Below are 17,787 nucleotides of genomic sequence, written 5' to 3'. Positions count from 1 at the left end.
TTTGTGTGTGTGATGGCTGTGACCTGATGGTATTTTTTCCATCAACTTTAGAATCTATATTTTAAAAATCATGAGAATAATATTTATTGCAGAAATTAGTTTTTAATGAATTCCTTCAACTCTTACACAATCCTGGTGATATTATCTGATTTTGATATCAAAATAGTAGCCTATAAGTTAAAATATGGTTCATAGATTTATTACAAAATATATATATATATATATATATATATATATATATATATATATATATATATATATATATATATATATATATATATTTTTTTTTTTTTTTTTTTTTTTTTTTTTAAATATATGTGTTTGACACTAATTAGAAAGTCATATTTTCAAAGTGTATGGCACCTGGGAAACTGTAGTTAAGGCTGACCTGTTAATCAAATGTGAACAGAGAAATATGCAAAAGGTCTTAAAAGAACACTAGATAATGTAGTTAAACAGGGAAAAGTTGCATAACATACACATTTAAAAAAAAAAAAGAGGAACATTTGGTGCAATATGCTCTCAACAAGTTACACATATGGGTTTTGAGTCAAGCAGCACATGAATGTTGAAATATGCTAATTGTGTACAGAAAAAGGAAAAAGAATACAATCATGACTTAAAAGCATTACAATGCTTGTGCTCCTGCTTCACATTGAGAGAAGGGTATCTTAAGACACAGTCTGGTTGCCAAACATAACCTATTTTAGCTTGTATTACTGTGTGCAAAGCTTGATTCCACTGTAGAAGATTCTGAGACATATCTTTGTGTAAAACTGTTTTTTTCTTTTTGCTTTTGTTGAAACATCCCAAAACTAGAAGCTGTCACCAAACGTGAGTTGCAGACAGTGCCTCGGTGTTTCTGTGACACAGGGCTGAGGTCAGTGTCGTGCAGATTTACAGATTTTGTCGTAAACCTCCGGGAAGGCCTCCTTACAGCCTAATTCCTCTCTCAATCTGTGATACAGCTGTCCATCAAACATCTCCCAGAACTCCTCTCGGTCCATGTACACATCTGCATACAGCATCTGGAACCTGCAGGAGGCAGATGGCATATGTGCAGTGTAATAGTACATATAAATGCAAGACGCAGCCTGAAAGTAAATGTCATTAGTTGTTTCAGCACTAGTGGTGGGTATGATAATATCGACATCATCATATAGACACACATCACCATCGTTACGGATGCTAAGTGTCCTGTATTATTTGAGACTTACCCATGCACATCTCTGACAAACTTCTCCAGCTGACGCGTTGATGCTTTAGCTTCAAAGTGTTTGACTTTGGGCTCTCCATAAGCCCCAATATCCACATACAACTCCTCCTCTTGACCTTTGGGGTGGACCATCCCTCTGCCTGGTGGCAACAGGAATGGACACAGCCACAGAGGGTAAACCTGAAATAACACAAGACACGTAGGAGTTCAAGCAGGAGTAAGTACTACAAACAGCGAGTATTTTAGTGGCTTCATTCACATCTGAGTCTTACGTCGATGTCCTGGTGGAAGCGCGTGATGGCAGACTGCAGATGCTTCATGGGTATCAGCATGTCCTGGACCACGTGGTGCTGCTCATAAAGCTGTCTGATAGTCTCTCCCTGGGTCAGCTTCAGCAGTGAGATCTTAGGAGGAACCATCCATCCAAAAAGCCAGCGAAACACTGGGTTGTTGCCAAAGGGAATAATATCCTGGAGAAAGGACACAAATATGCACAGAGACATACACAAACAGATTATATTAATAAAATTTATAATAATTCATTGTTTAAGTAATTTATTTTTCAAATGTTATTAGCTTTTCAAATGTGAGGATTTGCTGTTTTTTACTCTGTTTTATATAACTGAAAATAAAATATTTCAAGATTTCATGTTGGCCTCTGGAAATGTGTGATGGACGTTTTTTTTTTTTAGTTTTCCAGATTGAATGATAATGACAGTAATCACTATTTGCAGACCTATTAGCTGAGACAGAGTTAAATGTGTGTACGGAAGCAAATAAAGGACATGGTTTGAATTTTATTAGCAACTGAATACTGAACCATGAAACTGAATCACTACTTAATGTTAAAATTGAAATACCACAGAATTTAATTCATAAAATTGAAATATTTGAAAACCACCTATACAGAATATACAATGGTGCAATGTAAAAAAAAAAAAAACAACTTCAAAGAGAAAACTGACAGTGTGCAGGGTTTCCAGCTATAAACAGTGGTATTTAAATGCCAGCGTTAAATATTAAGTAGTGATTATTTAACAATTAGATATTAGTTGCTGATAAAATTCAAATCCTTATGGCCTTTCTATGTGTGACTCAATGTTTAAACCTCTGCTTTGTCACCCCCACTCTATTTTTTTTAATCTAGGGATGAGCAATGTTAATATTTTCAAATCAGCAATAAGGTCCAAAGGAGATTTTAATGCTGAGGTGGGCCTTGCTTTTTATAAAATGAAAAATAATTTTAGTACAGTCCCTTAACATTTATTACAATTACATGATTTTCCATTATGTTGAATTAATGTTGAATTTCTAAATGAGAATAGAATTTGTCATAATATCAGTCCGAGCTTAATGTAAACGAGACACTGATACAATCCAGTGGCACTCCTCTTATACTCCACCAGAGGGCAGCCACAACCCACCCACCAGTGCCAAGCGCTCTCTCACATCGCCGTGCCCACACATCTGCACTGTCTACAAAACAAAACCCTTTCAAAAACAGAGAGCACCCAAAAGCCCAGAGCTAGCTCCTGTAGATATCTGTCAAACCAATACTATGAATAATTCATCACACCATTTACTGTTACAGAAAACAAAGGATGCCAAGCCCTTCTCACTAATGGCTAATGTGTGTGTGTGTGTGTGTGTGTGTGTGTGTGTGTGTGTGTGTGTGTGTGTGTGTGTGTGTGTGTGTGAGACAGAGAAAGAGCATTAGAGTGTAATAAAGAGAAGTGAGCAAGGAGTTGAAAAGATGACGACAAGCGCAAATCTGGCAGATATATGCAGTCCCTTAATGTAATCCTAAAGCTCATGGAAACAGCCTCTGTATGTGTGAGTGTTTTGCGAGTACCTGAAGCTCCCAGAAGATGCTGGGTGTGTGTCTGTGATAGTACTGTCTCAGAGGGATGTATTCAACTCCACTGTAGTCACCTTTCAGGTAGCCCTCCACGTGTTTAAAGAACCAGGGTTTAAAGTGCAGGCCGATTCTATTAATCTGATGTCAAAGAGGAAAAAGGGAGGTTAAATGTGGTCAAACATGTAAAAACAAGTCAAATACACGCTCACAAACACCTTACCTTATCAGGCTCTGCGTGGTCAGTCATGGTTCCTGTCATGATGACAGCGGTGTCCAGAGTGTACTGGATACCCTCAACAAATGTGTTCTGCTTGTTCTCTGATGCTTCAGTGAAGCGTTTACAGATGCTCTCCAGTCCTCTGACCGGCTCATAGTGCAGCTTCACCCAGGGTTTAGCGGGGACAATTTTAATCTCAGCTGCAACCAGGAACCCCAGAGTTCCACAGGACCACGGGACGGCGTGGAACAGGTCCGAGTTCTCCTCCTATGTGACAGAAAAATGTATTGTTTATTTGAACAAGAACAAACTGTACACAGCTCTATGGCACACTTGGGGTGATGAATATGTTCTCAGCCTTCTGGGTTTCTATCGTTAGGCTATTTGTCTCACATGTTGGCTTTTACAACTAAACCATTGGCAAAGCTCACAGCACTGACCGTTTTATCTTCTTTACTTGGTGTGACCAATATACAGTATAAGATGTTACGGTTACAAACCACACTGCAACTCTGGGGCCTGTATCACGAGTTCCACTTAGTCTAGCTCTCTTTGGCTTAGGGACTGTTGGAAAATGATTGGTGGGGGAGGTGGGATCAGAAAAGGAGGAGGTTTATGTATTTTTCTTTTTGCTGACATGTTTTTTTTTTTGGGGGGGGGGGTGTTCTATTTTATGTAATTATTTTGTTGCAGGATTTACTGTAAAAAAGATTGAATAATTACATCAAAATATTTTTTTCTAAAACATGCCTTTTTTTGTGTGTCATGGATCACAGGTGCTTTCTGCCAACAATCATGTCTCAGTAACAGGACTTTATTTTCTAGTTGCTAGTAGGACCAATATGTCAGTTTTGAGAAACATTAGATGTGGATTATTATTGTTAGTTAGGATTGAACATTATCTCTCTAAAGCTTACTAGCCGACAATTCCCTTCACTTTATTCTGCATTATAACATAACTTGTGGTAAAGTTCATATAGATATAATATTATGCATGTTTAGTATTACCCAACCTGTGCTTCTAATGGGCGAAGCTAAAATCTTGCAGAGCTGCTGCCTCATTCATTGACAGTGGTAGTAATTTAGTAGCTCTTGGTTCAAAAATAGAAAACAGCTCAAATGCTAGGTTCATTTTGGCAACTGATAATTCCACTCCTAAAGTGTGATTTAAGATCAGTAAAAATTATTGTTGCATTCACATTTTAAGCTTGATATCAGGTTTGAGTTGAGAAATGAGGGGGTGTTGCATTTTTTGTAATTTCTTCAACACTTTTACTGTATTAATAACCGTGGGGAGGGTCTTTCTTTTAAAAAAAAAATCAAACATAAGGTTCATCCTCCCTTCCCACCCCAATCATTTTCGTACAGTCCCTTACCTAGCTTTACTGAGCCCAACATTGGAGATGCTGGACAGCCAGTATCACAAAGCCGGTTATCAACTGGCTCAGTTAACTCTGGGTTTTCTAGCTACGAGCATGTTCACATGACAGGAGGAGGAGTTCTTAATTACAAGCAGCAGAATCAGAACCATGAGTGGAGTACTATATTATGATATGAATATGAGATGACATGGTGATACCCCTGGGAGGAATTAGGTTACTGTAGCAGAAAAAAAGTGATGCTCAGCGAGGTGAAATAAATACAGTGTAATCACACAACTAGAACAGGATAGGAAGAGATAGAAACAGCGGGAAACTAAGGTTCTATTTTCAGTAGAGAGTAAAATAGAGTAAATATGGAAAATTACATTTTGGTGCTTTTTTGCCACAATTAACCAACAATTACAAATAAAAAGCTAAAAGTGACAGTTTCTGCTGCCAAGGCAGAGAGGTACAGTACAGAGTCAAGACCAAAGATAACCCACTAATCTCACTTCATGATACAGGCCCCTGGACTCAGACATACATCACACACACACACAAAACTCACCTCAGTACAGCGTACTAAGCTGCCATCAGCTAGAACCAGTTCATATGCGACACAGATGTGCTGAAACAGCCCGTAAATGTGAGAGGATGACTCAATGCCTGTACCCATCACCAAACCACCTGATGGACGAAAATATTTGTTCTTAGTGATTCAATATCTTCCCAGGTAGGACCAACAGCAAACACAGTGAGTGAGTATGTTTGTGCTTCCGTGGACATCAGGATAAATGAATGTACTAGGCCTGATGGGGAAACATTAGATTGTTGATGCGTAGTTTATGGCATCAGGAAATCCATTATGAAACCCGATCCAGGGGTGCTTCCAACACTGCAGCCATTTCCTCCCAGTTTCATCTTTTGAGCTACAAGATCAATCCTCTAACACTATTAGAGAAGTTGCAGAGGCTGTAAACAGGATACAGTGATTGATGGGAGGAGATGCAGGATCTACATCACTGAACAATGAGCTGTGGAAGTCATCAGTACGTCTCTATTTCTAGAAACAAGAGAGCCACAGATGACGCCACTCTATGATGATTCTCCAGAAAATAATCCACAGTAATATGGACAACATACCCACAGTGAGGTCATCGAGCTCAGGCAGCACTGGCAGTGTCCAGCCAATCGAGGTGAGGAGAGCGGTCACCTGACCCATGTTGGCCAGCGGCTCAACTCTCACCACCTAAAAAACAAAAATCACTGTGAGTAAAGATCCGCCATCAGGCTGAGTACAAAATCCAGCCAGGTGCATTTTTATTAGTAATAGTTCAAGAGAAAATTGATTAATTACAATTTTGGTCTTATTTGTGTCATCTGGGAACACGGCAGCATTTTTAAACAGTCCGTTGTGTCCAGAAACATGAATGAATGTGTCCCTTCAAATAAAGCGGATTTGAACATTGGCTGGTTATTGGCTTGTTTACAACCTGCCTGATCTTCTGACTCCTTGTCTCAATTGCCCTATTGAAGTGATGTCCGCTGTTGAGCGATGTTTTTTTCTAGATCTGAGCAGTTACTTTGGTGAGTACAGTGTTATTATAAGCGACGTTAATGATGGACAAAACACAAGGCTAAGAGTCTACAGCCACGCTAGCGGCTCTGTGAGGCTGTGATTAGGCACAATGGACGTATTTCACAGCATAGCAGGAAACACACGGGTGTAATTAATATCATTAACGATGGCTGCATTCCCTTTAGGTTTAACAGTTCTAGGACCATGGGGTTGAAATGGCTTACTGGGACACCTAATTGAACTGAGCCATCATTAATTAGTATTATTATTTGTTACACCTGAGCTTTTTCTGTCGTTTGAAATGTCTGAGTTGAAATATCTGTCGTGAAAAGATCCGTGAGTAAAGCTGATTGGAATTGAATGGTTAAGCATTTGGAAACACAACTGTGAGACTTTTCACAAATTTGCAAAACATTTGGGAACGTAACTTGTGTCTGTTGAATCCTCCTACCTGCCTCTTTGTGTCCACCTCCAGAATGTCCATCATATTGATCATGATGTTCTTGTGGGTTTTCTTGTATTTCCCCACTCTGAGAGATACAGTGAGCCAGCCGGGTCGACCCGTACACATGTAGGTCTTACTGCCGTCCTTCCTCCACTCACGCACCTGAAATGTGTCAGAATACATGATACAGAGCAGAACAGATTATTACAGCCGCTACACTGCATACCCAACTGTTGACCTATTTTACTCAGCCATCGTTAAGGCTGTCTGTCAAGGCTTTCTTGGTATAAAAGACTGAGGACATTCTTGGAGGCCTGGCAACTCTTCAAAATATATTTTGCGAAGGCTGATAGCTTCACAATTCATACATCCCACTGTGGAGAGCCCGTATGTGTCTTCCCTTCATGATATTTAAGAGTCCAAATGATTGGCTAAAGCTCTCTCAGGCCTGTGGCTAGTTTGATTTACCTCTACTTCATGTCAAATTCCTCTCTCCTGACCAAATCCTTTTAGGAACCAACGTATTAGGTGTCTGTCTGGTCTGCTCTCACCCCAAGGTGCTGTCAGTGCTCTCTCTCTTATCTGTTATCAGACCTAAATTCACACAACTTAATCCTTGCATACATTTTAACTATACCACAGCACAGTTGTTAAGGAACCTGTGAAAATGGAAAACGAAAGCTTTAGTACTTTAAAGTGCTGCTTTTAATACTGTAAATCACAAAATACTCATTGATAAAGTACAGAGATGTGCCTTCACATGCTTCCAGTGAGAAATACTGGGGATACTGGGATTGCTTTTCATAGCTGTGATGATTCATTTCCATATTACCTAATGATATTCGCCCCATTTCTGAACTGATTCAGTGCATTGATCACTTATCAAAATCCATGATTAAGCCCCATGTTATGCCCCAGTGTGAATTTTGAAGGCCCAGTTAATCCAAATCCAAAGATTAATTAGCTATTAATTAGCCCTACCATTGAACGTTACACATCAAGAATACATTTTAACAGGACTACCATTAGATATAGAAATTATAAGAGCTGTAACGATGATGACAGCCATGGCATGACCGCTCGTCTAATTTTTTGGTAACACTTCTTGAGACAGCTATGGGGCTCTATATTGGTGGTGAATTAAAGAAAATATATGTTTTTGATAATTAAGTATAAGCCAGTTCTCAGAAAATGGTAGCAATGTATAAAACCTCCCCCAGTTGCATAAAAAGCAGATAAATTAGATATAAAACACAAATGATTAACGAGTGATGGATAAGTCAACAGAGATAAAGCAACAGCACCAGTGTCTGAATTCTTCATAATGAATCACAATGTTCTTCTACAACACAAGCAGCCACTGTGAGTTTTTCCACTACCCATGATTCCTTGCAAAACACATGTAATATAGGTAACTCTTCATTCTGTTCATCATGTAGGTACCACCTAGGCTACTGACCATGCCAATGATACATTAAACTTCACATGATGAAAGTGATTATTCTGCATAATGACAGTCAGGATGTATAAGACTGCAGCTGGTTGAAATATTGAAACAACAAAAAATTGGAACTGCATGTTAATACTGGTATAGGATTTGGATATTACTTAAGTAAAGCTTCATTGGGTTAAATTATAATTCAGTCTCCCATTTATTCAGTGTTAGAGCTGTACCATAACCTTTGCAAGTCACGGATTACACACCAAATGAGAATAAGCATCAAACTGCACACACACACACACACACACACACACACCTGTGCACACAGACACTGTCAGATGATGGTGGCTCACCTGTCGCTGGATGTCCCGCACGCGCTGGTCGTGCAGTTTGGGCGCAGAGCACATCTTGAAAATGAGCCATGCCCGCACATAATAATACACATCGAATATAACGGAGAGCGGCAGCAGGAACAAACACACAAATATCCACCTCTGGTGAACGATCACGTAATCTAGACCTTTGACTTTGATCCACAGCAGGAACATGACGACCAGGCCAGCTAAATACAACAGCGGACCCATGGTTTCTGGACAGATCAGGTCCGAGTCTGCACGGTCTCCGAACTAACACTATCTGCTACACTTTTTAGTTAACGTCACACTTCCACTGACCGCTGGGGCCACTCATGTGTGTAAACTCCCTATTGATTATCCCAACACCGACTCCTTATCACCTCTTCACTGCGATAGGTGAGCGTTGCTAGGTGGTCGGTCGGCCTCTCCCCTGCTCTGCACTGATTGGTTTAACTTGCCAAGGGGGCGGACCTCACGCCAAAGCTTTACGTTTATTGGTCATGCAAGTGACTGTAGGGAATTCTGGGGCAGCAGCCTTTCTGAACTTTAACCAATCATGAAGCAAAGAGGCTGTCACACCATGCAGCCTGTCCTCATGGCTCTGTCTGTGGTTACAACCCATGGATGTATGCACATACTGGCCATTGAGAAAGTCTGAGGAGTAGATTGGAGAGACTAGTCTTCATTTTGGCAGTCTTCCCCTAAACTTATGGTTGCAGTTTTCTTGTACAAGCGGCCTACGAACGTATTGAATCACCAAACTTTATAACATTCATTGCATGAATACAGGTATGTAACTGATTTGGCCCCATCTTTATTCCCCATTCCCATGATCATTCTGAGGATCATATACATTTAACCCTAATCAGCTCTTTTTTGTCCATATTGTTTTATATATATATATATATAATATATATATTGTCAATAATATGTTAATAGCAGGGCTGTAGCCTGACTTTTAGAAATACTGAGGTCAACAACAAAAATAAAGTTTTCATTTTTAATAAATTGTTTGGACTTTTTTATTATTTATTTTATTTGTTCAGTAGCTGGTCAGTTATACTGTCTGTAAATTCTATTGTATTTTTAGGCTTACTGGCAGCATGGCATCATCTGTCTGTCCGTCAGTCCATAACTTTTGACCAGACTGAAATATCTCAACAACTATTGGATGGTTTACCATTAATTTTGATTCAGACATTCACGTTCCCGTCAGGGTAAATTGAAAAAACTGGTGATCCTCTGACTTTTCATCTAGCATCAAAATTTCAATTTGTCCAATACTTTGGTTTATGACCAAATACTTGCCAAACTAATGGCATTCCCATCTGCCACGGCTGTAGGCTACTTTGTGTTTAGTGCTAATTAGCAAATGTTAGCACTTAACTTAAACATGGTAAAAATTCTTACCTGCTAAACATCAGCATGTTAGTATTGTCATCGTGAGCATGTTAGCATTTAGCTAAAACACAGCTGTGCCTAAATACAGAGCTGCTAGCATGTTTTTTTATTATGTGTTTACTGATATATTATTTTCCCTTTTTAGTTTTATTTAAAAAAGTAAAATTTAAAAATAAAATTTAAAAATAAACACAGTTGTAGAATATAAACTCTCTCCAAGTTGCTATAACTGACAAATTCAGATTCAAATTCGTAAAAAAGGACATAACCTCAGTCCTAGCCTTCAAGGCCATCTCAAAAGCTCCAACAGTGTCTTACTGTCAAGTCTAGTAAATACTAATTAACCCATCAATAAATTCTATAGGTTGTTCATCAGCCCATTTGGTCAGCAATAGGAACAAATAGTATTAAATAACATTGTAGGGATGCTGTTTCCAGTGATTGTTGCCTCCTTTAAATTACTTAAATTTATTAAGGATCTTAGGTTGTGTTGGGGGTTGTTTCATAACTGTCATTGGCCAATATTCAACTCTTTATTTGAATTTTGAAAACTAACACAATGAGGTTACAAAAGCATCTTATTTTGTTAAAGGATGTGGGCCTAAATTCCACACTTTTGCATGTGCAATAAGGCCATTTATGTTTAGAGAAATTGCTGTCACACCCAAACACACACACACACACACACACACACACACACACAGGGCATAAGTGCTACCCTTCAGACACATTAGACAGAGGGAGGGTGGGGCACCAGTAAAGATTTCTTAATGGGCTCTGCCGTCCTCTCGTCCATCTGCCTTGATGATAAACACAGCTAGTCCACATTGGCCTGATGCGCATCAAAGCCTTCACCGTTTTATTTTTCTTTATTAACCAACAAATCATTTATTTGAACACTTTTCCACAGGAGCTTGATATCTACAGAGTGAGGACTAACACTTGGACTTTATGATCAGCAGTTTTTAACAGTATGGGAGATGGAAATTATGGGAACAAATAAGTAAGATTAAATGAGCTTTTCCTTGTCATAATAGGACTTCTGTAACTGTGGAGTAATTTATTTGGATGCCTGGTCAGTGTCAGAGCGCATGGGGAGTGCACTCCATGGGATTGTTTGTACGTGTGTGACACTATCCAGCCGGTCACAGCATACACAGTAACCTCAGAAACAGTTACAGTCCTGGAGGAGGATGCCTTCCCTGCACCACGGAGCAATCTTCATCGGAGCCTTCCTCATTGTGACCGGGGGCTCCACAGCCTTCTTGTCCTCATCCCAGAGCCGCCTGCAGGCTTTCTCCCTCTGCTGCGTGGTGCTTGGGGTGGTCATGCTCATCCTGGGATTATTCTGGGCTATGAACAGCAAAAGTGCCGCAAACTACAACCAAAGGGAGTTCGACCCGGAGTGTCCACATTATCCATACAATGACTACCCCAACTTCGGCAGCCATGCCCTCTTCACACCGCAAGGGAGCCGCTTCCCAGAGTCCCAGTCAGTGTTTCTGCCCAGGTGGGTGAAGGAAAAATGACTAGATTTATTACTGTTTAGTACAATTCAATCTGTATTTTAAACTGAAGCCAGAAAATAAGACTCCAACTATTGATTTAAGTGTATTATATGGATTTTCTGTAGTAACAATAAATAGAAAACCAGTTTAGTTAACCCAAAGAATAGACTTTATGAAGGACCCTAAACACTGTTACTGTCCGCTTTGCCATGTTGTCTAATTCATTCTTCCTGCTGTAGCTCCTTATTTGATGACATCATAGGTTCTATTATCAGTTTTCAGAGTCCTTTAGGGATAGAGCTGTCCGTAACTGTACCAGAGGCCTGCACACAGACCCCAACAACTGCACCTTTTCAAGAGAAATGCCCACTTTGATGTTATTTCTTATTGATTTTGGCCTAATATATATATGAACCTTCAAACTTGAGGAAAAACAATATCTTGCCTTCCACAGTCGTCGATTCCATTTAACACTGCCCACAGGCAAGATGCACGGTTATCTAAATATAATCACTACAAAATAGGAAGTTAAAGAAATAGATTTTAGAAATTTTAGGAAATACACATATTTGCTTTCTTGACGAAAGTTAGATGAGAAAATTCATACCACTCTCTAGCCTGGGAACCAGACGAATCTGCAAGCTCAGGTTTTATTTGCTCTGGCAGATGCGCCTGGTCCCCCTCCCGTTCAGACAGATTTCCAGCTGACCTGGCTCGGGTCGGGCCAATCACAAGCGTTTATCTAATACGGGGCGGGTTGGATACGATGACTGTACAGAGGAGTGCCGTTGAGGCATTTTCATAAACAACCAATATGGCTGCCGCTGATGTGAAACGTTCTGTTGAATCCACTATTGCGTCAAAAGTCAGCACTCATTTACAGACATGTCAATGCTACACCATCACAACTCATCGCATTTGTGAATTGGTCTGGCTGATGTCTCATGTCTGTACGCTAAATATGAAACTACCGCCAGCAGCCAGTTAGCTTAGCTTAAAGACTGAACTGGAAACAGGGGGAAACAGCTAGCCTGGCTCAAAAAATCAGACTATTTCTTGTCTGGGACCGGTAACTTCCTAGAGTCTCCACTGGTTGCCTGGCAACTGTTCCCGTCCAAGAAAACCCCCATAAGAGGGTGAAGTGATTTGATTTTTTTTTTCACGGATTAAACAAACGAGATATAACATGTTAATTAGTGAGCTTTAGTGGTGCTAGTAGGTGAATTTTGTTACCTGTGGACAGAGCTGGGCTAGTTTTTCCTCGTTCCCAGACTTTATGCTAAGCTAAGCTAATGAGCAGCTGGCTGTAGCTTCATATTTAGCACACAGAGTGGTATCGATCTTCTCATTCAATTCAATTTTCATTGAATTCTCATTCAGCACAATGCAAATTCCACATAGAATTTATCGTGGCTCTCTGCCACAACGCGAATAAGCATATTTCCCAAAGGTTCAACAATTCTTTTAAGTAGGATTTAGGAGCTAGTGCTGTTGTAAGTCAAAGACTCTGCAGGTTTTACTTTAACCAAAACAGCTGATTAGCTCCTGCTGTTTGGTTAGAGGTGTGCTGATTAGTGAAATACACTATTAAAATATTTAGAAAGAAACCCTGCATGTACATGGCTCATTGTTACAGACCACAGCTGACTCACTAAGCTTTTTATCATCCTGCACACCCAAGATGTCCATTATACCTTTGTGAAACCCAATTCCTGTATTTGGCAGGAAACACAACTACTGACAGAACATGACCCCATCTGCTATCTAGGATCTGATCTCTACAACCGCTGACACCTCAGAACTATACTGTACATATCAATTTGTGTTAGGTCTGGCCTCATGAAGTGTTTACGCATGATTGTTTTCACATGGTTTCTTACTGCCACTGTTTTCCCGAGTGTAGGCCAATGGAACGCCACAGGCAAGGTGCTCGTGGTGAGGAATTCGACTACCCTCCCATGGACCATGGTGGTTTTAGTCCATCCCCTCACCCTCCTCCGTGGCTGGAACCCCCGCCTCCCTATGAGGTCGCCATCAAGACCACATGCAGCTCTACACACCTGCGGCGTGCATACTCCGACACACACCTGGCAACAGAGCCCCTGTTTGGACAATCAAGAGAGATCAGCTTTGAGGTGTGAGGCTGGACGGTGCAGACGCCCCACCTCTCTGTGCATCAGACAAAAAGATAAATAGGCATGAGACTGGGGATTTTACTCAGACTCTGCAATAGCAACAAATTTTATCAAACACTTGAAGCATGCTTCTTTCTGATGTTGACCAGTGGGTCCTAGCATGTTTTCTGTAATTACAATGCAGGTGTAAACACATATCTAAATATATGGTGAAATTAAAGGTAGATCACACTGAATTCAGCCTTATCAGACCAAAATAAAGCACCAAGACACTTTATGTCTTTATAAAGAGTGCGCCACCATTACTGTGTCTTGATGAACATTACACGTGCTGTAAACTCTTTTGAAGAGCTGTGATAACAAGTACTCAGTTGGGTTGAGATCAGGCTGGTATTCTAGACAGGAGGTTAAAGGAATAGTTCGACATTTTAGGAAATTCGCTTATTTTCTTTCTTGCTGAGAGTTAGATGAGAAGATTGATAGGCCTACCACTCTCATGTCTGTTCGGTAAATATTATTCATATTATATTAATTATACTACATCCAGGAGATGGTAAGCTTATAGTATAAAAATTGGAAACAGGGGTAACAGCTTGCCTCTGTCCATTGTCCATGTTGTATCTCGTTTGTTTAATCTGCACAACAACTCGTGGTTTTACGGGGGGGGGGGGTCACACGCTGCTCTGTTTTTTGCCCAGTCAGTGACTTCCAGCCTTTATGCTAAGCTAATCTAACACAGACCAGAAATATCAGGCACATTTCACATCTATTCACACAGAAGAAGACTCACTTAAACAAACAGCTGCAATGTTCACTGACTCAGAGCAGCAGATATTGTACACAAACAGAAATACAAAAACAATGGATAATGCCTATGTTGGTGTTCTTTCATAACCTCACCAGCGTCTAACCCTCTCTGAGACTGACTAACATTAAACATCTTTAAAGTAACATGAACTTATTTTCTTGGCAAGATAGTTTGCTTTTTTTTAGAATGTAGGATATATTTCTTTACAGGCAGTCAGTCAATTAGCTTATGCCACTTGGTAGGTGACTCAATCGCCTCCATATGGTGGAAATACTGTTTAAATATCCTTCAGATTGGCCCTCCAAAACATTTGCTCTCAGGACGCTGTTACATTTACTGACCTCTGACCCTTCTTTAATCTTATTTTGACCTACATGGTGTTTGCAATGAGAGTTAATGGTGGCCTGGTCAATGATCTTTATTATCTGTATAAGGGCATCAGTTACCATGGTAACGGATGCACACAGGAAATCCAGGATTTCCTTTCATTTCAGCTCAAAAAATCTAGATAACTGTATAATCCTCCTTTCTGGGATTCCCCTGGTGATGGCAGAGGACAGTTTCTGTCTCGTCTATCAAACAATGCAAACAACAAACAATGTTGAAAACGCCATCCTGAACAGATGTTTTCCCCATCAGGATTAACATGCTTCATCACAGGATGGATATGATAACTGACTTTAGGAAAGTAGTGCCCAGGCCTGTAAATGTCCTTTAGTTATTTTGTGTGCCACACATGTACTCGTCAGCTTGTTAAAATCAGGGGATCAATGACTCATCTGACCATATGAGTTTTTCCAGTGCTCACAAGAGCACTGCAGCTCACTGGCAACACTAGAAACTTGTAACCATAGAATCCTTCTGTTTTAAAGGATGATATCAGTGTTTTTGCATATTTTAGTAAAAAAAAAAAAACAACAAACCAAGCACACATAAATTATTTTCATACTTTTTTGAAATGATTATTTTCAGGCTTTTAATGCCTTTATTTGACAGTGACAGCTGAAGAGAGACAGGAAAGAGGGAGGGGGGGGTGACATGCAGTAAAGGGCCGTGGGCAGAATCAAACAAGCCGAGCCGCTGCGGTAAGGACTCAGCTTTAGTATATGGGGCTTGCGCTCTACCAGGTGAGCTACCAGGACGCCCCTTTTAATACATTTTTAACATGTTTTTCCTTCCTTCCAGACATCTGTTGATATCCATACATTTCAATGCAATGTGCAAATCAACTTGCAAAGCCCTTAAACTTGTTTGGGGAAGGCCATTCTTCAGAGTAAAATTATTTATTGTCTCAAAAACTACTTTGGCATTGGACATTATGGTGCTGGTGGGAATCTTCAACATTCAAGATTTCAGAAGTGGATCACTTTGAAAAAAACATGCGCCAAATGAATGTAGTGTAATGTAAAACAAATCTGTGTTGATTACAAATAATTAAAGAAATAAAGGTGATGTTATAATCACTATGATGGTTTACCTAACAATGACATAATGAAATGAATACAATTGGAAAAGGCACAAAAATCCAAATATGTAATGTATTGTAAATTATGCAAAAGATGCAAAAACACCAGAATATTCCCTTAATTGTTTTTTTGACATAGTGGTCTTCAACTGCCATGCATTAGACTGTGTTTCATTTAGTTTTCACAGTTTACAAAATATGGGCATATGAAGTTTGTCAAAAATGAATATAATGATGGATATGTGTTATTGTCAGCCCTCACACTAGACTAGTGTTAAACTGAATTATTTGTACTGAGAAGAGGAGTCCAACAGCCTTCATCACCTGGTAAATAAGATGCTGCACTGAACAGATGACCACAAATACACTGGTGTGATCTTTGACAGCACACGGACGACTGACTTCAGCTGCTCTGATGGGCCGACACACACACACACACACATACTACTGCAACAGGAGAGCTGATATGAATGACAGGATCACCATGTGTTTCTTTTATACCTCTGAGTATGCATGCTTCTATGACTGATATGCTTTACTCTTGTAAAAGGCAACTCAAGGGAGAATCCTGCACCATGTTTTTAATGTGTGTATATTCAACTTTATTTAATAAATCAGTGCTTAAGGACACGATATCACACTCATTAACCAGCCAGGACGATTGGAAATCTGCACCTAGTGAATATCAAGTCTTCATCTTCACACTTCTACTTTGGATTTAGTCTATTGCTAGAGTGTTAGGGTGTAATTACTAAAAACTAGCACGTAAAATAGGTTGAATTTTGGGGAAAATAAAATGATGCACAACACTTCAGAATATTTCAATCCGGGGTAATGATGCAGCCACTGTGTCTCGGGTTTCAATATGTCCCTCAGCATTATGTAGCTTCAACCTTCAGTTAGATACACGCAGAGAGTATATGATTAAGAAAACAAACTCTCCACAAGGTCAGTTTAGTAGCTGTTCTGGAGCTTTCGATCATATCTACTAAATGGACCTTGTGGTGAGATTGTTTTCTCAATTGCTGTTTCAGGTCAAGAACCAACTTTGAACTTCAGCATATGATATTATCAGACTGCGTAGAAAGATTTCCCCCTAAAGAATCTTAACCCTCTTCTGCACATGGTTACTCTGAGAAAGGCTTTTTGACCCTCACACCCTCCCATTTATACATATTCTAATTTTTACACATTGTAATGTCTGATGACATGTTTCATATGAATCAAATGAGGAGCTGAAGTGGGCATAATGTTGCATATTGGGGTGGGAACACCCTTTCAGAAAAAGGTCAGATTAATTGGACTATTTAACACCTTTAAATCAAGAAAACGTTACATGAATCTTAAAGAAACATCACTGATGGTTCAAAGATATATTCTTAAACTGTGATTTTTCATTTGTTAGGCCCATGCCCAATGATGGATCTGTATTATGATGAAAAATAAGGAGAGTATAACAGGTGATCATACAAATATGTTGTATTTCTTAGGCTTTGTATTTCTTATACAAAGGCAGAGTGAAGACAATGTGATAGCAACTGCTTCCTGAAGATCCACACGGAATGAGAAACCAGAAAATGACAACAGAGGTTCATACATTTGAAAAAAATACAGAGTTATTACATAAAGAAACAAAGATCATATTATACTGTTCTTGTTTTCACCTAATTGTTCTATGGAAATACTTTTTTTCCTGGTGTTTTTTGTCCATAAGGCACATTGTTGCCCAGAGTTAACCAAAAGATATAATTTAATTATCAGAAGATACCAGATTGGAAAAGAGAGTTGTAGTAGCAGTAGAGGGTTAAGGGGACATTTACAAGTTTAAGAAGTTAAAGAGCAACTGAGGGCTTCAGGCAACAAGATAAAGGTTAAAGATTAAATCCAAAATTACAATATTTAAAGTATCTACGGTCAGAAATCAAGACATCAGCTGCCAAATGAAGGCTCATAGCTGAATAGGCCTAGCCTACTTCCTCTTATTAGTCCCCCCCTAG

The 17,787-nt window shown here is 39.5% G+C and overlaps 2 protein-coding genes across 2 annotated transcripts; one reads left to right on the top strand and one right to left on the bottom strand.

The window, feature by feature from the left end:
- Positions 1-274: 274 nt before the first annotated feature.
- Positions 275-8,883, bottom strand: dhcr24 (24-dehydrocholesterol reductase). The gene is made up of 9 exons (XM_044198301.1): positions 8,471-8,883; positions 6,683-6,838; positions 5,796-5,901; positions 5,221-5,339; positions 3,295-3,558; positions 3,069-3,212; positions 1,489-1,686; positions 1,218-1,396; positions 275-1,035 (listed from the first exon to the last, which is right to left on the bottom strand). Exons 1-9 carry the CDS (start codon positions 8,699-8,701, stop codon positions 882-884), a joined length of 1,551 nt encoding a protein of 516 aa, XP_044054236.1. The 5' UTR covers positions 8,702-8,883; the 3' UTR covers positions 275-881.
- Positions 8,884-10,645: 1,762 nt separating this feature from the next.
- On the top strand, positions 10,646-17,220 carry si:dkeyp-51f12.2 (uncharacterized protein LOC100151460 homolog). Its single transcript, XM_044198296.1, has 2 exons — positions 10,646-11,384; positions 13,286-17,220. Exons 1-2 carry the CDS (start codon positions 11,068-11,070, stop codon positions 13,521-13,523), a joined length of 555 nt encoding a protein of 184 aa, XP_044054231.1. The 5' UTR covers positions 10,646-11,067; the 3' UTR covers positions 13,524-17,220.
- The last annotated feature ends 567 nt before the right edge of the window (positions 17,221-17,787 follow it).

This window comes from Siniperca chuatsi, linkage group LG6, assembly GCF_020085105.1.
Source record: "Siniperca chuatsi isolate FFG_IHB_CAS linkage group LG6, ASM2008510v1, whole genome shotgun sequence".
Lineage (NCBI taxonomy): Eukaryota > Metazoa > Chordata > Actinopteri > Centrarchiformes > Sinipercidae > Siniperca > Siniperca chuatsi.
Note: the sequence above shows the minus strand (reverse complement) of the source record. Positions and strands in the feature narration are given on the sequence as shown.